We start from the raw sequence: 22,969 nt of genomic DNA, 5'->3' as shown, positions 1-22,969 counted from the left end.
CTACTAAGAGGTATGTGCTTTGCACTTTCTAGAATCTCTCCTTGGTAGTCCATGTTTGGTAGTAGAGCTTGGTGACTGTTTAGGTGCCTGTGTGGGGGTATGGTTTATCTCGAAGACCATGTGTGTTCTCAGTGGTTGGACTTTTGTATCTTTTCCAATCACCCTAGATTAGCTAGAAGAACCTCTGCTTATAGAAGATACTAACATATTCTTTCATATGTAGAAATATGAGAGGAAAATGAAGAGTGAACTCTTCTTATAATTGGTAAGTTATAGTTAGATGGAGTTTAACATTTATGATGCCACTTAAGCAGTAATTGAGCAAAATGTTTACTTTTACTACAAAGTCCATAGCATCATTTAAAGCAAAATAAAGCATATTAAAAAAACTGACTATATTTTATGCTTGGCTCTACTTGTTATAAATTCCATGGAGGTAAATGAAGATGATACTAAAGCAGATATGTTTATAAAGTCACACAATTATTTAATGGGAATGTTTAACCTACTTACAGAGAATCCTACAGGACTATAATCTGTAATTAGCAGAATTAGTACAGAACATGAAACTAATTTCTTTCCAAGCTTCTCAGATAATTTTAAATGCCTTGAAAAAGAGTATTTAAATTACCTGCACTAAAATAAGTTTAGATTATTTTCAATAAAGCTTTTAATTATCAAGCCTTTTTTATTATGGTCTAACTTACTGAGGCCACCAAATTCAGATCTGAAGCACATGAAAATGGAGTCTTTTTAGAATGCAGTTTCAGAAATATGTTCTACAACTTCTAGTCAAGCTTTTTGTAGAGTGTAACATCAATGTGTGTACATGTATATATCCTAAGAACCTCTTCTGAAATATGCTGAATTTCTGTGCTCAACGATTATTTATTTTTCATAAAACACAAAATATTTAAATGTTTCATCATTTTCTTACCACTCTGGAGTGTATTTCCTTGGCATACAATGGGAATAAAAATTCTGATTCTCCTTCTAGGCGAAGACCATCTTTTGTAACACGCAAGTGACCCATTCCTGTCTGGTAAGAAGATAAGACAATAGAGATTTTGTTATTGCTTTCTTTTTCCTTTCTTTTAGGATTAGCTAAGAACACAGATACATTTTCAGAAGTTTTCTATTGGCACTTTTCTGTATTTCTCTTAAATATTCAATTTCAAACTTCAGTTTTTATTCAATTGTCAGTATTGCATTAACTCTTGTGTAATACAAAGGGCTATTTAGTGGAGAGACAAGATGGCGGGGAACTAGGAGGAGGTGCTGTTTCAACCTGTACCCTAAAGTGATCTGATTACCCACCAAAGAACTCTGATCACCCATGAAATCAGCCTGATATTAGAATTATACACATCTGGATCTCTACGGAGATATACTGGCGTCTTCTGCCCACTGGCGGAAGATGCCAGTGGGCAGGTAAAGCAGAGTGGAAACATCAGACTGATATTGGAAGATAAACAAAAGGGGGAGGGAGCCACCAGAAGCGACCCATTGGAAAGTATACCCCAATACGAGAGTGCCCTAAGACTGGGGACAAGCATTAACTTGGAGTCTGGTTGAAAGCACTCAAAAAGAGCAAAGGATTGTGGGGGGAAATTGTGGGAATTGGGCGGTTAGGGACAGGGGCTTAAGTTCCCGGACCCAGGACAGACACCCCTGGCACTAAGCCAGACAGAGTGTGGCAAAGAAACCAGGTCTTGGTCCCTGAGCTGTGAGCACACCTGAGAGCACCTGGGTGGCGGCTCCCGTGAGGGGCTGGGAGCCTCGCCAGCCGGCAGAACCACAGCCTTTTACACTCCCCACATGCACCCCGAGCTGTGCTATCAAAATCTGAGTTGCACCCCACACCTCCCCCTGAGAGAGGTGCCTGTAGGCTCCAGCTGGCAGAACCACAGCCTTTTGCACTCTCCATACGCATAGGCCACATGACCAGAGTCTGAGTCGCGCCCCACACCCTCTCCTGAGAGAGGTGCACAGAGGCACCAGCCCGGAGCTCTCGGCCCCATAAAGTCTGAGCACTCCCAGCCCGGGCCAGCGGGAAAATCTCAGTGTGCAATCGTTGCTTGGGACCTCTCTGGCGGTCTGGAGCTCCTCTGACAGCTGCCGCTGTCATGGCAGGAGTCCCTGCATCCCCAGGGACTGCAACAGGGAATGTGCTCTGCCAGCGGCCAAGGGGGAATTTATGTGCTCTGCAGCAACCAGAGGGGAACAGACTGAGGCTTCTCTCTGAGAGGGAGGTCTGGGTGCAGTTTGCTTTCCTCTAAACCTCCAAAAACCATCAAGAGCCACCAAGGGGAGAGAAAACAAACAAACAAACAAACATAAAAACCTCCAGAGAACAAAAGCCTGAAAAACTGGTTTCCTCAGAGCCCACCCCCTTGATGGGGGCAGGAGGACTTAACTCAGGGAACACTGCCTGAAAACCCATGCAGCAAGCCCCTCCCCCAGAAAGCCAACCGGCAGCGGGGCGGGGGGGGGGGGGGAAGACAAGAGAACAACCACCACTACTTCATAGATACAACTTTTATTTTTAATTCGTTCCCACTACTCTGGTTCATTTTTTTTTATAGATAATTTTTTAACCTATTTACCATCACAGTGAGATGTCCAGTACATCAAATTCCATAATAACCTTTTAACCTGAACTTTTTGATACATATACCCCTGTTTTTCTTTTCTTTTCTATTTTTAAATTTTTTTAAATTTTATTTTAGTTTAGTTTATTCTTTTTTTCTTTTTATTTTTTAATATTCATACACAGTTAAACTTCAAGGTAATCCCCTTTCCCCAATCAATGCTACCCCTACAGGTAAACCAACTTTTAATCCCCCTTTATCTTAGGAAAGTTGAATCCTTTAACAAGATATCAAGACACATCCAGGAAGAATCAAAATAACTTTCCTCAACCACACTGAGAATTTATAACCACTCTCCCATCTTTTTCGTCCACCAGTGTTTCTGTGTATTTGTGTTTGTCCTGGTAGTATATAAATCTTATACTTGGGGTTCTTTTTGATGAGTTCTTTTTTTGTTTAGCTTATATATATATATATATATATATATATTTTTTTTTTTTTTTTTTCTCTTGTCATCTACTTTTATCAGTCTTTTTGTTTGTCTGTTTTTGTTTGTATACTTCAAAAATCTTACCTTGGGGCCCATTTGGGATGGGCCCTCTCTTTTATCTTTCTTTTTTTCCCTGTCTCTCTCACACTTTTTTCTTTTATCTCTCTTTCTTTTTTCTTTCATTTGGGTGGGGACTCTTGATTGCTCAGAAGGGTTCCAGGGTGCACCCTGCATGCACCACAGTTGATACATTCAACTACATCCATTCAGCCATCTCTCACAAAAACAACTAGGAGGAGGAAAACCCAACAGAAGAAATATTCAGAGGCTGGGCCTTCTGCAACAGAGCTAATGGCTATCGACATAGACTATATGTCGGAAAGGGAATTCAGGCTAACAATTATCCAGGCAATAGCTAAGTTGGAGAAAGCCATGGATGACAAATGGAATTGATTAGGGCAGAACTGAAAGCCACCAGGGATGATGTTCATAATGTTCTCAATGAGTTCCAATCTAATCTAAATTCTCTCAAAGCTAGGGTAACTGAGATAGAAGATAGAATTAGTGATCTGGAGGACAAACAGATAGAGAGAAAGGATCAGGAGGAAGCCTGGAACAAACAGCTTAGAAACCAGGAAAACAGAATTAGGGAAATAAATGACGCCATGAAACATTCCAATGTCAGAATTATTGGAATCCCTGATGGGGAGGAGAAAGAAAGAAGATTAGAAGATATAGTAGAAGACTAGAAGATACAGACTAGAAGATATAGAAGACTAGAAGATATAGATTCTCCATGAAAATTTTCCCAATCTCGCGAATGGAACCAGCGTTCATGTACTAGAGGCTGAACGGTCTCCCCTCAAAATTATAGAATCTAGAAAGTCTTCAAGACACCTGATAGTAAGAATGAGGAATCATAATTGTAGACAGGATCTCTTGAAAGCAGGTAGGAAAAAGAAGCTCCTTACATACAGAGGAAAGTCCATCAGAATAACATCAGACCTGTCCGCAGAAACCCGGCAAGCCAGAAAGGGCTGGCAAGATATATTTGGTGCACTAAATGAGAAGAACATGCTGTTAAGAATACTTTATCCAGCAAGACTGACATTCAAAATGGATGGAGAGATAAAGAGTTTCCAAGACCGGCAAAGCTTAAAAGAGTATGCGACCACCAAGCCGACACTGCAGGAAATATTAAGGGGGGTTCTATAAAAGAGGAAAAATCCTAAGAATATCATTGAACAGAAATATATGGAGACAATCTAAAGAAAGAAAGACTTCAAAGGTAATAATGATGTCAATAAAAACGTATCTATCAATAATCACTCTCAATGTGAATGGCCTAAATGTGCCCATAAAACAACACAGGGTTGCAGACTGGATAAAATGACAGGATCCATCCATATGTTGTCTACAAGAGACCCATTTAGAAGCTAAGGATACACCCAGACTGAAAGTTAAGGGATGGAGAAGCATCTTTCATGCCAATGGGTCTCAAAAGAAGACTGGGGTAGTGATTCTCATATCAGATGAATTAGATTTTAAACTAAAGAATGTAGTCAGAGATACAGAAGGACACTGCATCATTCTTAAAGGGACTATCCACCAAGATGATCTAACAATTGTAAATATCTATGCCCCCAATATGGGAGCAGCCAATTACATAAAAAAACTATTAATCAAGATAAAGAGTCATATTGATATGAATACATTAATAGTAGGAGATCTTAACACGCCTCTCTCAGTAATAGACAGATCATCCAAGCAGAAAATCAATAAAGAAATAAGAGCATTGAATGACACATTGGACCAGATGGACCTCATAGATATATACAGAACATTCCATCCTAACACAACAGAATACTCATTCTTCTCAAGTGCACATGGAACCTTTGCCAGAATAGACCACATACTGGGTCACAAATCAGGACTCAACCAATACCAAAAAACTGAGATTACCCCCTTCATATTCTCAGATCACAATGCTTTGAAACTGGAGCTCAATCACAAGGAAAAGTTTGGGAGGAACTCAAACACCTGGAAGCTAAAGACCACCTAGCTTAAGAATGCTTGGATCAGCCAGGAGATCAAAGAAGAACTTAAACAATTCATGGAAACCAATGAGAATGAAGACACTTTGGCCCCAAACCTATGGATACAGAAAAGGTGGTGCTAAGGGGGAAATACATAGCCATCCAAGCCTCCCTCAAAAAAAATTGAAAAATCCAGAATACACCAGCTGTCTCTGCACCTTAAAGAACTGGAGAATAAACAACAAATTAAGCCAACTCCACACAGAAGAAGGGAAATAATCAAGATTAGAGCAGAGATCAATGAGATAGAAACTAGAGATACAAAGGAACATATCAATGAAATTAGAAGTTGATTTTTTGAAAGAATCAATAAGATTGATAAACCATTGGCCACACTAATCCAAAGAAAAGAGAGAAAGCCCAAATTCATAAAATTATGAATGAAAAGGGAGAGATCACAACTAACACCAAGGAAGTAGAGAGAATCATCAGAAGTTATTATCAACAGTTATATGCCAATAAGTTAAGCAACCTAGATGAAATGGATGCATTCCTGGAAAGCTATAAACTCCCAAAATTGAACCAGGAAGAAATTGACAACCTGAATAGACCGATATCTAGTAGTGAGATTGAAGCAGTGATCAAAAACCTCCCAAAAAACAAGAGCCCAGGACCTGACGGATTCCCTGGGGAATTCTACCAAACTTTCAAAGAAGAAATAACACCTATTCTCCTGAAGCTGTTTGAAAAAATTGAAGCAGAAGGAAAACTTCCAGACTCTTTCTATGAAGCCAGCATTACCCTGATCCCCAAACCAGGCAACGACCACACCAAAAAGGAGAATTTCAGACCAATATCACTGATGAATATGGATGCTAAGATTCTCAATAAGATCCTAGCAAACAGGATCCAACAGCACATTAAAAAGATTATCCACCATGACCAGGTGGGATTCATCCCTGGGTTACAAGGATGGTTCAACATTTGCAAATCAATCAATGTGATAGAACAAATCAATAAGAGAAGAGAGAAAAACCATATGGTCCTCTCAATTGATGCAGAAAAAGCATTTGACAAAATCCAGCATCCGTTCCTGATTAAAATGCTTCAGAGTATAGGGATAGAGGGAACATTCCTGAACTTCATAAAATCTATCTATGGAATACCCACAGCAAATATCATCCTCAATGAGAAAAAGCTTGTAGCCTTCCTGTTGAGATCAGGTACACGACAAGGATGCCCACTCTCACCACTCCTGTTCAACATAGTATTAGAAGTCCTAGCAACAGCAGACAACAAAGAGAAATAAAAGGTATCCAAATTGGCAATGAAGAAGTCAAACTCTCTCTCTTCGCAGATGACATGATTCTTTATATGGGAAACCCAAAGGACTCCACCCCAAACTACTAGAACTCATACAGCAATTCAGTAAGGTGGCAGGATACAAAGTCAATGTATGGAAATCAGTGGCTTTCTTATACACCAACAATGAAAGTACAGAAAGGGAAATTAGAGAATCAATTCCATTTACTATAGCACCAAGAACCATAAGATACCTGGGAATAAACCTAACCAAAGAGGTAAAGGATCTGTATTCGAGGAACTACAAAACACTCACGAAAGAAATTGAAGAAGACACAAAAAGATGGAAGACCATTCCATGTTTTTGGATCAGAAGAATAAACATGTTAAAATGTCTATACTGCCTAGAGCAATCTATACTTTTAATGCCATTACGATCAAAATTCCACTGGTATTTTTCAAAAAGCTGGAACAAATAATCCTAAAATTTGTATGGAATCAGAAGAGAGCCCGAATTGCTAAGGAAATGTTGAAAAAGAAAAACAAAACTGGGGGCATCACGTTACCTGATTTCAAGCTTTACTATAAAGCTGTGATCACTAAGACAGCATGGTACTGGCATAAAAACATACACAGAGACCAGTGGAATAGATTAGAGAGCCCAGATATGGACCCTCAACTCTATGGTCAAATAATTGACAAAGCAGGAAAAAATATACACTGGAAAAAAGACAGTCTCTTCAATAAATGGTGCTGGGAAAATTGGACAGCTATGTGTAGAAGAATGAAACTCGACCATTCTCTTATACCGTACACAAAGATAAACTCGAAATGGATAAAAGACCTCAATGTGAGGCAGGAATCCATCAGAATCATAGAGGAGACCATAGGCAGTAACTTCTATATCAGCCACAGCAAATTCTTTCAAGATATGTCTCCAAAGGCAAAGGAAACAAAAGTGAATGAATTTTTGGGACTTTATCAAGATCAAAAGCTTCTGAACAGCAAAGGAAACAGTCAACAAAACAAAGAGGCAACCCACGGAATGGGAGCAGATATTCACAAATGACACTACAGACAAAAGGCTGATATCCAGGATCTATAAAGAACTTCTCAAACTCAACACACACAAAACAGATAATCATGTCAAAAAAGGGGCAGAAGACTTGAACAGACACTTCTCTAATGAAGACATACAAATGGCTATCAGACACATGAAAAAATGTTCATCATCACTAGCCATCAGGGAGATTCAAATTAAAACCCCATTGAGATACCACCTTATACCAGTTAGAATGGCCAAAATTAGCAAGTCAGGAAACAATGTGTGTTGGAGAAGATGTGGAGAAAGGGGAACCCTCTTCCACTGTTGGTGGGAATGCAAGTTGGTGCAGCCACTTTGGAGAACAGTGCGGAGATTCCTTAAGAAATTAAAAATATTCAACATGGGGGGTTAAGGGGGTAGGAGAAGAGTAAATGAAACAAGATGGGATTGGGAGGGAGACAAACCATAAGTGACTCTTAATCTCACAAAACAAACTAAGGGTTGATGGGGGGAGGGGGGTTGGGTGAAGGGGGTGGGGTTATGGACATTGGGGAGGGTATGTGCTATGGTGTGTGCTGTGAAGTGTGTATGGAACTAGAGGGCATTATACTAAATGAAATAAGTCAAGCAGAGAAAGACAATTATGTGGTTTCATTCATAGGTGGAATATAAGAAATAGCACAAGAGGATCATAGGGAAAGGGAGGAAAAAACTGAATGGAAAGAAATCAGAGAGGGAGAAAAACCATGAGAGACAATTGACTCCAGGGAACTGAGGGTTGTGGAAGGGGAGGTGGGTGGAGGGATGGGGTAACTGGGTAACAGGCATTAAGGAGGGCACATAATGTGAGCACTGGGTGTTACACGCAACTAATAAATCACTGAACACTAAATAAAAATTAATGATGTAACAATGTTGGCTAGTTGAATTTAAATGGAAAAAAAAAAAAAAAGCTACTGCCTGAGGGTCAGGATTCTAATTTAGCACACATCTATGGTCTGGCTATGATCTTTCCCAGAGTACAGCAGGGAAACAAGTGGATACTTCTACCTTCTCCCTCAAGTCTTCTAAAATAATAAAAGCAAAATATTAGTATCACCTTGGAAGGAACTTGTATACACATCTGGCTCCCCAGCTTCTATGGCTTCTACCCCTGGATGAGCATACAGATTGCCTGGCTCTGATAGCCAATAGGGCTTGCATTCAAGAATCTCAGAGGGCCATGGCAAACAAGGAAGCAGCTTTTAAGGGGCCCAGGAGTGACCCCCCATAGCTAACCACCTAGACCTAGCACAAAGGGAGCAGGCAAAAATGCCCATTTCTTAGTTTCTCCCTGGATGGGGTTTAACTACCTACATTCCCTGCTGCTCCCTGAGGATCTAGCTTTTAATCGACCTGTTTCTAGGTGCTAAAGTCTTCTGCTTTATGGGGCACCTGGGTGGCTCAGTTGGTTAAATGTCTGCCTTTGGCTCAGGTTATGATCCCAGCGTTCTAGGATCAAGCCCTGCATTGTTCTCCTTGCTCAGTGGGGAGCCTGCTTCTCCCTCTCCCTCTGCCTGCAGCTCCTCCTGCTTGTGCTTTCTCACGCTGTCAAGTAAAATAAATAAAATAAATAAAATCTTTAAAAAAATAAATTCTTCCCCTTTAGGATATTGACAGGTTTTGTCACACTCTTAACTACCAAGAACTAATAAGAACAATGATGGCTATTTGGACAATAACAACAGTTTGAGAGACAGCTAGAAGCTCCAGCTGGGTTGACTGACAAGGCCCATCCCCTACACAAGACCATTCTGTCAAGACTGGAAGAGGTGGCTGTTTTATCTAATATGCAGAAATCAATATAGAAAATCAAAGAAAATGAAGAAAAATGGAATTATGTTCCAAACAAAAGAATAAGATAAATCTCCAGAAACAGATTCCAGTGAAATAAAGTTAAATAATATACTTGATAGAAAGTTCAAAATAAATCATAAAGATGCTTACTGAGGTGAAGAGAGCAATGTATTTCAACACAGAGACAGAAAAAGTATTAAAAATTACCAAACAGAAGTCACAGATGGAAGGGTATAATAGCTGAACTAAAAAAATTCCATAGAGGGGCTTCAACAACAGACTAGATCAAGCTGAAGAAAAGATCAGCAAACTCAAAGACAAGAGAGTGGGATTCATTTTTTCAGAGGAGCAAAAAAAGTAAAAAAGAGCAAAGATAGCTTCAGGGACTTATGGAACATCATCAAGTGGACTGATAAATACCTTCTAGGTGTCCTAGGAGAAGAGAGACAGAAAGGGGCTTATTCAAAGAACTAATGGCTGAAAATTTTCATAACCTGAGGGAAGAAACAGACATTCAGATCCAAGAAGTTCAAATACCAAATGAGATGAGTCCAAAGAGAGACACTTTAATTAAACTGTCAAAAGTTGAAGACAAGGAGACAATCTTAAAAGCAGCAAGAAAAAAAGCAAACTATTACATACAATGGTAGTCTCATAAACCATGAACAGATTTTTCAGTAGGTACTTTGTAGGGCAGAAGGGAGTGGGATAAAATATTTAAAGTGCTGAAAGAAAAACTTCCAGCCAAGAATACATACCTTATCTGGCAAAGTTGTTCCTCAGAATTGAAGGAGAGATAAAGAATTTCCTGACAAACAAAAGCTAAAGGAGTCCATCAGCCCTAGACTGGCCTTATTAGAAATAGTAAAGGGAGTTCTTCAAGCTGAAACAAAAAGGTCTTAATTAGTAAGAGGAAAATCTATGAAAGTATAAAACTCACTGCTGAGTAAATATATGGTAAATTTAAATACTCCAATGTAATGGTAGTAAATTAATCACTTATAACTGTAGAATGGAAGTAAAAGACAAAAGAAGTAAAAATATGTATAACTACAATAATTTACACTCAATGTAAAAAGATATAAATTGTGTCATCAAAAATATTGGAGGAGGACTGTAAAATGTAGAGTTTTGTATGCATTGAAGTTATGATTAGTTTGAAACAGACTGTTATAGACAGGGCTTCTGGGGAAGACAGGTGAGTGGGGAAGACCCTAAAGTTAATTCATCCTACAAATAGAACTAGATAACATTGAAACCAGAGCACACAATTCAGAAAAGGATGAAAAACTGACCAAAAAAAAAAAAAAATCCCCAACTAAATTTAGAGAAGAGGCCACAATGAAGAGAGCAGAAAGGATGAAGACTCAGTAAGAAAATTAAACCTCGTGGGTCTGACCACCAGAGGAAGAGAGCTGCAGGTGCAGATATGGGCAAGAAACAAACTAGCACACCAGGGAGCTTACAGTGGGAAGAGCAATTCCTATAGCATTTGGCTTTGAAAATCAGAGGGCCCAAAATTTTCTGACTGCTTACAACCAGTGGGACTTAAAGGTTGGAACTTTAAAAATCAACTGCTCAGCTCTGAGAGCCCAGAAAGTGATATGAACTTGAGTGCTGGTCTTTACAGAGACAGCACAGCAAAGAACCCGTGGATATACATGGATTGGAGGCAACAGTTTGAAAGGGTACCTGGGGCTGAGAGGAGGGAGAGTAAGTTACTAGTATCAGACTTGGCTAAGGGACTTCTCCAGGAACGAAAGAGCTAGAAGGCACTATTTCCCTTCCATGTGCCTCATCATAAATACCCAACCACTTGTAGGAACCAGCATGGTTTGGGCACTCACTACCTAACTTGCTTATAATGCATCTCAACTCCTGGACAACCAGGCCTGCCTCAGCCCTGGTCTGAGGATCCCTTCCCACAGAAGACTCACACAAACCTTGCCAAAATTGCATCTCCTGACCTCTGCAGTGGGTGTACACACCTTGTTAAATCTGCACCCCTGCCCAGGCATGCTTTATGGAGCAGCCCCTGCTGGCTAGTCTCCCCAGTGGTAGAGGATCAGTGCCACCTAGTTAAAAGTGAATGTCCTTCCCACTAGTTTCCAGGCATAGCTGACTTTCCTAACACAGAAAAACAGACACAAAGAGTCAGGCAAAATGCTATGGAAGAATATGTCCCAGTGAAAGGACAGGACAAAACCCCAGCATGAATGAAATAGATATAAGTAACATGCCTGATAGAGAATTTAAAATAATGATCATAATGATAGTCACTGGACTTGAGAAAAGAGTGGAAGAAATCCGTGAGACCCTTCATCAATCAGAGATGAAGAACACAATAAATGAAATTAAGAATACACTCGATAGAATGAATAGCAAGCTGGAAGAAGCTGAGGAATGAATTAATGAACTAGAAGACAGAGTAATGGAAAGTAATCAAGCGGAACAAATAAGAGAAAAAAGAATTATGCAAAATGAGAATAGACTTAGGGAACTTGGCAACTCCATCAAGAGTGGTAACATTTGCCTTATAGGGATCCCAGAAGGAAAAGAGAGTTAAAAAGGGGCACAACATTTATTTGAAGAAATAATAGCTGAAAACTTCCTAATCTGGGGAAGGAAATAACTATCCAAATCTAAGAGGCACAGATATCCCTCAACAGATTCAACCAAAGGAGGTTCATACCAAGATACACAGTAATCAAAATGGCAACAAGTAGTGATTAAAAGAAGATTAAAATCAGCAAGAGAAAAGGAGACAGTTGCATACAAGGGAGACCCTATAAGGCTTTCACTGGGATTTTAAGCAGAAACTTTGCAAGCCAGAAGAAAGTGGCATGATATATTCAAAGTGCTGGAAGGGACTACAGTCAAGAATACTCTATCCAGCAAGGCTATTCATTCAGAATAGAAGGTGAGATAAAGAGTTTACTGGATAAATAAAAACTAAAGGAGTTCATGCCCACTAAACCAGCCCTAACAAAAATATTAGAGGGAACTCTGAGTGGAAGGGAAAGATCATAAGAGAGATTATGAAAAGTAGGAGATACAAAAGTAGTAAAAATAAATATTTCTGTAAAAATATCAGTCAAGGAATTCATAAAGGGATATAAAGTATGACACCATATACCTAAAACATTTTGTGGGGGAAGGAATAAAGAATGGGTTCAAACTTAAGCAACCATCAACTTAATATAGAATGTTATATGCAGATGATGTTACATATAAACCTAATGGTAACCAAACCACTAATAGGTATACAAAGAATAAAGAAAAAGAAATCCAAGTATATCCCTAAAGAAAACCAGCAAACCATGAAAGAGAGAAAGAAGAATCAGAAAAAAACTACAAAAACCACAAAACAAGTAAAAAATAGCAATAGAAATATATATCTGTAAATAATTACTTTTTTATTATTATTATGTTAGTCACCATATAGTACATCATTAGTTTTTGATGTAGTGTTCCATGATTCATTGTTTGTGTATAACATCCAGTGCTCCACATTATATATGCCCTCCTTAATGTCCATCACTGGGCTAACTCATCCCCTTAACCCTCTCCCCTCTGAAACACTCAGTTTGTTTCCTGGAGTCCATAGTCTTTCATGGTTCATCTCCCCCTCTGGCTGCCCCCCCACTTCATTTTCTCCCTCCTTCTCTTAATGTCTTCCATCAGTAATTATTTTGAGTGCAAGTGGACTAAACACTTCAATGAAAAGAGAGAGGGTGACAGAATGGATTAAAAACAACAACAACAACAAGACCCATCTATATGTTGCCTACAAGAGACTTGCTTCAGACCAAAGACACCTGCACATTAAAAGTGAGGGGATGTGGAGATATCTATCATGCAAAGAGATGTGAAAAGAAAGCCAGAATAGCAATATTTATATTGGACAAAGAGTCTTTAAAACAAAGACTATAACAAGAGACAAAGAGGAACTCCACATTATAATAAAGGGGACAATACAACCAGAAGACAAAACGATTGTAAATATTTATGCACCCAACATGGAAGCACCTATTACATAAAACAGTTAATAAAAAATATAAAGGAACTAATCAACAGTTATACAATAATAGTAAAGGAGTTTATCACCCCACTTGCATTGATAGATAAATCATCCAAACAAAAACTAGCAAGAAATAGTGGCTTTGAGTGGCACATTGAACCCGATGGGTTTAATAGGCATATTCAGAAAATTCCATCTTAAAACATAATACACATTTTTTCAAGTGCACAAAGAACAGTCTCCAGAATAGATCATATATAAGGCATAAAAGAAGGCTTGACAAAAATGAAAAAGATCAAAGTCTTTTCTGACATGCATCTTTTCTGACCAAAATGTTATGAAACTAAAATCAACCACAAGGAAAAAATCTGGAAAGACCACAAATACATGGAGGTCAAAGAACATGCTACTAAACAATGAAAGGGTTAACCAGGAAAGCAAAGAAGAAATTTAAAAAGTACATGGAAACAAATGAAAATGAAAACACAACAGTCCAAGACCTTTGCGATGTAGCCAAAGCAGTTCTAAGAGGGAAGCAAAACCCAAAACCAGTAAAAGAAAGGATATATAAAGAATGGAACAGAAGTAAATGACAGAGAAACTAAAAAGCCAATAGAACAAATCAATGAAGTCAGGAGATGGTTCTTTGAAAAGATCAACAAAATTGAAAAACATCTAGTCAGAAACATATAAATAAAAAAGAAGAAGGACTCAAATAAACAAAATCATAAATGAAAGAGGATAAATAGGAACCAACACTGCAGAAATACAAACAATTGTAAGAGAATATTATGAAAAACTATATGCCAACAAATTAGATAACCAGAAGAAATGGATAAATTCCTAGAAACATATAAACTACCAAAACTGAAGCAGGAAGAAATAGAAAACTTGAACAGACTGATTTCCAGTCAGGAGACTAAATCAGTGATGAAAAACTCCCAACAAACCAAAGTCTAAGATCAGACAGCTTCACAGGCAAGTTCTACCAAGCATTTAAAGAAGAGTTAATATTTATTCTTCTCAAATTATTCCTAAAAAGTGGAAGAGGAAGGAAATATTCCAAATTCATTCATAAGGCCATATTATGCTAATATATTCATAAATCAATCAATGTGATACTATATATATAGAACACCCGAAGACTCCTCCAAAGTGTTTATGGCAGCAATGTCTACAACAGCCAAACTATGGAAAGAGTCCAGATGTCCACTGACAGATGAATGGATAAAGAAGATGTGGTATATATACACAATGGAATATTATGCAGCCATCATAAAATGAAATCTTGCCATTTGCAATGATGTGGATGGAACTAGAGGATATTACGCTAAACGAAATAAGTCAATCAGAGAAAGGCAATTATTATATGACCTCACTGATATGTGGAATTTAAGAAACAAGGCAGAGGATCACAGGGGAAGAGAGAAAAAAAATGAAACAAGACAAAAACAGAGAGGGAGAAAAACTGTAAGAGATTCAGGAAACAAACTGAGGGTTGCTAGAGGGGTAGGGGACTGGGGGAATGCCATAACAGGGTGATGGACATTGGGGAGGGTAATGTTTTAATGAGTGTTGGGTATTATATAAGACTGATGAATCACAGACCTGTACCCCTGAAACATATAATACATTATATGTTAATTAATTGAATTTAAATTAAAAAATAAATATAAATTAAAAAATAAATTGATAAAAAGAAACTGAATATGACACAAAGAAATGGAAACACATTCCATGCTCATGGATTAGAAGAACAAATATTGTTAGAATGTTCATATTACCCAAAGTAATCTACATATTTAATGCAATCCCTATCAAAATACTGATAGCATTTTTCACAGAACTAGAACAAAAAAATCCTAAAATGTGTATGGAACCAGAAGGGCCCCAAATAGCCACAGCAAAGATGGAGGCATCACAATTCCAAACTTCAAGTTATATTTCAGAGCTGTAGTAAATCAAAACAGCATGGTACTGGCACAAAAATATACACAGAGATGAACAGAACAGAAAACTCAGATTATATGACAAATTAGTCTTTGAAAAAGCAGGAAAGAATACCAAATGGGAAGAAGTCTCTTCAAAAAATGGTGTTGGGAAAACACAACAATCACATGCAAAAGAATGAAACTGGACCACTTTCTTATATCATACACAAAAATAAATTCAAAATGGATTAAAGACCTAAGTATGAGACATGAAACCACAAAAATTCTAGAAGAGAGCACAGGCAGTAAGGAAAGTGGGTTCTGGGATGGTGAAACAGATGATGGGGATTAAGGAGTACAGTTTCATGATAGGCACTGGGTGCTGTATGGAATTGCTGAATCATCATTTTGTACACCTGAAACTAATGTAACATTGTGTATTAACTATATTGGAAATAAAATTTAAAAAAAGGTAGAATCTCTAACTTTCTGGAATGTCCTTCATCATGCTGAATTGTAACTCTTTATGTAAGAAAACCCACATTACTCTGTACAAAATATTCCTTCCCTAGAGCACTCTCTTCTCTGTGAAGACTGTATCAGAGGTGGTTGTCCTAACTTGAGCTCCAATAAGACTCTTAACTTTCTTTAAAAAAAAGTAATAGACTGCCTTTTTTTTTTTTTAAGAGAGACAGAGAGACTGAGCATGAACAGCATGTGGAAAAGAGAGAATATTAAGCAAGCTCATTGTGGAGCTTGATGCAGAGCTCAGTCTCATGACCTTGAGATCATGACTTGAGCTGAAATCAAGAGTCAGAGATTTAACAGACAGAGATACCCAGGCACCACTCTAACTATGCTTTTGTAAGCCTTATGGTAACCAGTGCCAAAACCTAGATAAAAGATAAAAGAATCGAGGCGCCTGAGTGGCTCAGTGGGTTAAAGCCTCTGCTTTCGGCTCGGGTCATGATCCCGGGGTCCTGGGATTGAGCCCCATGTCGGGCTCTCTGCTCAGCGGGGAGCCTGCTTCCTCCTCTCTCTCTGCCTGCCTCTCTGCCTACTTGTGATCTGTCTGTCAAATAAATAAAATCTTAAAAAAAAAAAGATAAAAGAATCTAAGTACAACAGTATGGAAAAATATTAAACCACAAAGGAAGAAAATGAGAAGGAAACCAAAGGAATTACAAAAAAATCAGAATACAACTAACAAAATTACAATCCTAAATTCATACCTACCAATAATTACTTTAAATGTAAATGGAATAAATTTTACAATCAAAAGATAAGAGTCAACTATATGCTGCCTACAAGAGATTCACTTCAGCTTTAAGGATACATACAGATGAAAGTGGAGGATGGAAAGATATTCAATGCCAATGGAAACCAAAAGGATATTCTTATATAAGAAAAAAAAAAAGACCATAAGCCAAAGACTGTAATAAGAGATGAAGAGATGCTAAGGGGGTCAATTCATCAAGAGGATATGACATTAGTAAATATGCACCCAACATTGCAGTACCTACAGATCTGAAGGGAGAAATAGATAGTAATATATTAATAGAAGGGAACTCCAAAATTCTACTTTCAGCAATGGATGCATCATTCAGACAGAAAATCAATAAGAGAAAAGTGTACCTAAATTGTACATTAGAACAGATAGACATTTGATCCAACAGCAGCAGATTATACATTGTTCTCACGTAGTATATTAAGACAATGGAATACTATTTAGCCTTTTAAAAAAGGAAATCCTGCCATTTGTAACAACATGGATGAACTTGAAGGGTATTATGCTAGGTGAAATAGGTCATACAAAGAAAGACAAATACCACATAGTAAGTCTTTATGTGAAATCTAAAGAGGTGGGAAATCAAATTCATAGAAACAGATAGTAGAAAAGCGGTTGCCAGGGCCTGGGGTCTGGGTGGAGTAGGAAGAGGTTGGCAAAAAGGTACAAGCTTTCAGTTAAAAGACCTGAATAGGGTCTCAGGATCTACTGTTAACATGGTGACTATAGTTGATAACACTGTATTCTGTAATTTAAATTTGCTAATAGATTAGAAATTATTCTCACACACAAAAGGTAAATATGGGAGATAACAGATGTGTTAACCCACTTGGGGGGAGTCCCTTCATAATATATGTGTCCATATCATCATATTGTACATTTTAGATATCTTTCAATTTTGTCAATTCTACCTCAATAAGCCTGAAAAAACTATAGAAAATATTGAGTGTTAGTAAGGAGCAAGTGAATATGGAGCAGCTGGAATTCTCATATCCTGCTGGTATAAACTGGTACAACCACTTTAAAAAATCGGTGGTTTTTATTACACATAATGCACATACACATAATGTATGACTCCCATTCTGTTAGAGCCCACACTCAATTCCCACTACCTCAACTCCCATTTAGTCTCTGCACCATTACAGTTTGTCCTCCACCATCACCATTCTACTGAAATTGCTCTCCATAAAGTCCCTAATAACTTTATTATTAATAAATCTGATGCCCATTCTCAATTCTCATTCTACTGGAAAACTATGTAACACTTGAGACTGTTGACCAACCCATAATTCTTAACACTACCTATTCTTGAGGCTTAGGACAATACTGTTTGTTTTATTATCCTCGAACTTTGATCATTCCTTTGGCACTTACTTCTCAACAATGTCCCCCTAGGCTTTCTTGTTATAAGCTGGTGTTTCTTGGAGTTTCATCCTTGGCACTATGTATATACTTAATATATGTTAAGCCCTCATACATATCTTCTTCCACTTCAGTACCCCTCCTTAGTGTTCCTGAAATAATTTCTTTAAATACTAATCTAACATCTCAGGGCTATGAGATCAAGTCCTGTGTTGGGCTCCACACTCAGTGTGGAGCCTGCTTCAGATCTCTCTACCTCTCCCTCTGCCTACCTCAAATAAATAAATACATGCATACATAATAATTTAACACTTTACTTCCCTCTTTAAAAACCTGTGATGGTTTTTAATTGGAATACACTATAAAATACAAATGAGCTACTGGTATACAAGGTTCTTATACTTGATCCCTTATTCTTGATCTCTGCAGCTTCATTTTCCACCTTTCCTCTCTGAACCTTATGTTTTAGTGACAATAAACTTCTCACTCAACAACTTTTCTTCTTCCTCATATTACATCCCCAAATCATATAAGTCTTGGTGAAGCCTTTTCTGACCTCTTCAGACCATTGTAAGTCCTTCTTCTGGATTTCTACAAATGTCTGACTATGTCTCTCAGAAACTTTATCACATTGTTCCATGTATCTAGACCTCTACTGCACTGAGAGTTTTGTAAATCCAATCTGTATTTGGCACCTGGCACTGTAACTTACGTGCAGTAGAAATCAACGTGTTCAATGACTGAATGGCTTCTGTAATTGCAAGATCCATGATACACAGCACACTGCTTATGTTAGTTGCTCAGTATATGTTTTAAAAATGAATAGGCTGATAATTGGTATTATTTCAGTGTTCCCAGTAAAGGATGATAAATGGTACATAGTAAGAAATTCTGCATTTTGGGAGAAGTTGCAGTAATTTTAAAAAGCATTTAACCTAGGGGTTCCTTGGTGGTACAGTTGGTTAAGTGTCTGACTCTTGGTTTCAACTTAGGTTATGATCTCAACATTGTGCGACTGAGCCCCAACTTGGGCTCCAATGCTCAGCACAGAGTCTGGTTTCTCTTTTCCTCTCCCTCCACTCCCCCACTTCTGCTCTTTCTTTCTAATAAATAAATCTTAAAAAAGTTTTTAACCTTGTGTTTTCATAACTTCATGCCAACATTTGAGAGGTAATATAAAATCAAACTAAAGGTTTTTTTTAATCATTAATTATTCTTATAACTATTCTTCGCTTACCTCAGGTTTTTGTTTTTTTCAGTCACTTCTGGTAGTTTTCTACACAACTTCTTGCTAGGATGCTAGTAAAAAATTAAGGCATCAACTGTAAGTTGTCCTAGTTCATAAGAATTTTTCCCTTAGACACAGAAAGAATTATTTCATGAATGAATGTTTATAATATTTTTATCTGACTATATACTAAAACATAGTGATAGATCAATGACATAAATTTATTCTTCAAATGATAGGATTTTTAGAAAATTTTCTCTCAATTTTACAGTGATACTGAGTTTTCATATTACAGACAGGGGGTCCTAGAATTTAATGAGAAGTTAAAGTATATTTGGGCACCTGGTGGCTAAGTCAGTTAAGCATATGTCATTCCCTAATGACATATGATACTGAATATCTTATATACTTATTTGCCATCTTATATCTCATTTGGTGAAGTGTCTGTTAGATCTTATGCTTATTTTGTAATTGGGTTGTTTGTTTTCTTATGTTGAGTTTTAAGAGTTCTTTGTATGTTTTGGACTCTAGTCCTTAATCAAATATGGGTTTTGCAATTTTTTTTCCTCCATTCTGTAGCTTATCTTTTGCAGAACAGAAGCTTTTAATTTTAATGAAGTCCAACTTATTAATTTTTTCATTCAGATATTATACTTTTGGTGTTATAAGTCATCACCAAACCCAACGTCACCAAGATTTTCCTCCTGTGTTATTTTTACAACTCTTACAGTTTGCATTTTACGTTTAGATAAGTGATACGCTTCAAATTAATGATGTGAGGTCTGTATCTAGATTCTTTGTGTGTGTCCACTTGTTCCAGCACCATTTAAAAAAAATGTAAAGTAATGGGAATTGGCTCAGGTCATGATCTCAAGGGTCATGAAATCTAGCCCCATGTTGGGCTCCCCTCTCAGCAGGGAGTCCACTGGAGATTCTTTCCCTCTGTCCCTCCATCCACTCATGTGTCCTCTCTCTCCCTCTCTAAAATAAATAGATATATATTAAAAAATAAAGTAAGTATATTTGTGTGAAGAAGGATTCTGGGAATAGTCCTAGAATAATCAGTAATTGTCTTATTTATTTTCAAATACCCATGAAAGACTCAGTTCTCAATTTTCTATATCTTATGAGCTTTTGATATTTGTGCCTTCTAAATCATACACAAGATTAGATAATAAATTGTTTTGGGTAAGCAAAAGAAAGGATAAATTTTGGTCGAGTTGATCCTCTGACTTGTCAAGAGTAAGACTTTGTGAGCCTTTAGAAATATTTACAGAAATCAGTTCTGGGTATACTTTATTTAATGAAATTCATATTTCCGAGCATCTTGCTATAGAATAAATTTAATTTCAACTGAATTATATCTTCTATTGATTTCTAAAACAAGTTAAAAATATATCTTCTCCTAGAAGAAAAATCCCTTTAATAGAATTACAGTTATAAACAAGCAAAATCCCCTGAAAATAACTTCTTTGATAGAAAACTTGTTTTCTGATGGAAATGGGTAATTCCATTTAGATATTAAAAGCAATCTTAGGAATGATCCAAAGTACCACCTAATAAAACCTTTTATAAATGTCAATATACAATATATGGATACTCTGGCAATTCTACAATGTGCACATTCTTTTGGCTCATAATTTTCCCACTGTATTATTGCAATACCTAAAAGTAGAAAAAGTTTCCCTAGTTTTCCATAGGCTCATGAAGTAATGCCCCCACTTTCCCATTAATTTACATTTTTCATGTGTATTGACATGTTTGTACAACAGAATCAGCACAGTATCTTTCATGAGGGGAAATAAACACAAATAAGTATGACACATTCACTCTTCATTTGAGCAGCAAAGTCATCCCAGTGTATGATGAAATATTGGTTACTGCCCAAGAATGACTTTTCTGTTGATGGAATATATTTGAATTTCCTACCTTTTTCCATTGACCAATTCAAAATTTTTAATTTATCAGTTTAATAACATGTTTATATTATTAATTTAACAAATAAGTTACATAATTTGCAGTGTTTTTTAAGTAAATTAATTTTAATTTAAATTAATTATAAATTAAAAGTAATTTAAAGTAAATTAAAACATTGAAATTATGTAACTTATTTGTATTATAGAAACATTTTAATTAAGTATAACATTTTTAGAAAAGTGAACAAGTTATATCAAATTATATTTGTACAGAATTTACCAATTCATATTCTGTTTCTAATATCTCTTTACGTTCCATCAATCTATTTGGTGTTTATGAGCAGCACAGTTTACATTATTCTAGTTATATAGAATGCTTTGATATTTGCTAAAGCAAACGTTCATTTGTTATTCTTTGTTGTTAATGAAGCTAATATGAAGTTTTCATTGAGCTCTATATACCCTTTTACTCAGGATTTCTTTCAGGACTGCCAGGAAAGGATATTTCAGCAAATTGAGAGTCCTCAGGAATTTGCATATTATTGTAACACGAAGTGTGATTCTTCTACTAATACATTTTCTAACTAGTTTGGACTAGAGCATGGGCGTGTGCTAAACATGACATTTTGTACCTCATTTTATTACCTAAATACTGTAAACTTTCATATTTGTTTCAGTAGTTTTTCATTTAATTCTTCTGGATTTTATAACACAATAATTGTTTGCAAGTTATTCTTTTCTTTCAATCATCTGCTGTTTAGCTATTTCTAGCCCTTATTTAACAAATGGTCTTACTGTATTTGTCAAATTTTCAGAAAAAAAAGGTAGAACACAGTAGTATGACTATCAGACATACTTTTCTTGTTTTTGTCTTTGATAGAAATGCCTCTAGGATTTCAGCAATAAGTATGTTTCTGGCAGCTGGTTTGTGGTAAATATTCTTTATCATGTTAGGGAAGAAGGCTAGTCAACTATTTCTTTTTACAACCATCATATATGATATCCCATATGGTGTGGTCAAGTGAAAAAGGGGCTGATTTCAAATCAAATGAAATGGATACAAATTCTAATTCTTATTTTCTCACTCTGTGATCGCAGAAAAAATTTTAATTTCTGACCATTCAGTTAAGGTAGACCTATATTTATAGAGTAGTGCTTATTATGTGGTAGCAGGAGACAAGGTACTAGGAAAAAATATACAGACTGGCTTTTTTCCTACCTTGTAAAGTAGAGCTAATATAAGGACTGAGGGAAGGAAATAGGAGAGAAGGCACCATAAGATAACAGCAGTTTGAGAGACAGGAAGAGAATGAAGGAGCATAAAAGACTCAAGAATTGAGATGGCATGTCCTTTAGCAGCACAGGGAATACAAATGAAAAAATGATAAAAGATTAGCATGGTACTTTATAAAGATGACATACAACTTCATGAAGATTCTTGTATTTTCAAACTACGTATTTGAAGTCATTCAAATTGGGTTCTAAAACACTGTCAAAAGAAGTAACAAATAGGTAGCTGAAGCATATAGCTCTGGAGAAGATTCAACTCATAAGAGCTTGTTATATGATAAAGGAAGCATAGTAACTAATGGAAAACACAGGATTATGCAATTAGAAGGATATGCAGCAAAAGTGATACAGTTATATCTAGATAGTTATATTAGAGGTAATTTCTTTCTTTCTCAAACATTTTTTCTTTCTTTCTTTTCTTCTTCTTTTTAAAATGATTTTATTTATTTATTTGACAGAGATCACAAGTAGGCAGAGAGGCAGGCAGAGAGAGAGGGGGAAGCAGGCTTCCTGCTGAGTAGAGAGCCCAATGCAGGGCTCAATCCCAGGACCCTGGGATCATGACCTGATCTGAAGGCAGAGGCTTTAACCCACTGAGCCACCCAGGCGCCCCAAACCTTTTTTCTTTCAAAA

At 36.9% G+C, this 22,969-nt stretch overlaps 1 protein-coding gene across 2 annotated transcripts in view; it reads right to left on the bottom strand.

Moving 5' to 3' along the window:
• The window catches only part of SGCG (sarcoglycan gamma), a 133,608-nt gene that overhangs the window by 39,299 nt on the left and 71,340 nt on the right, over positions 1-22,969 (bottom strand). For both annotated transcript variants that reach the window (XM_047722914.1, XM_047722915.1), the window contains exon 3: positions 938-1,039. In XM_047722914.1, the coding sequence (XP_047578870.1) occupies positions 938-1,039 (102 nt within the window). The remainder of the gene's footprint in view (positions 1-937; positions 1,040-22,969) is intronic.

This window comes from Lutra lutra, chromosome 3, assembly GCF_902655055.1.
Source record: "Lutra lutra chromosome 3, mLutLut1.2, whole genome shotgun sequence".
NCBI lineage: Eukaryota > Metazoa > Chordata > Mammalia > Carnivora > Mustelidae > Lutra > Lutra lutra.
Note: the sequence above shows the minus strand (reverse complement) of the source record. Positions and strands in the feature narration are given on the sequence as shown.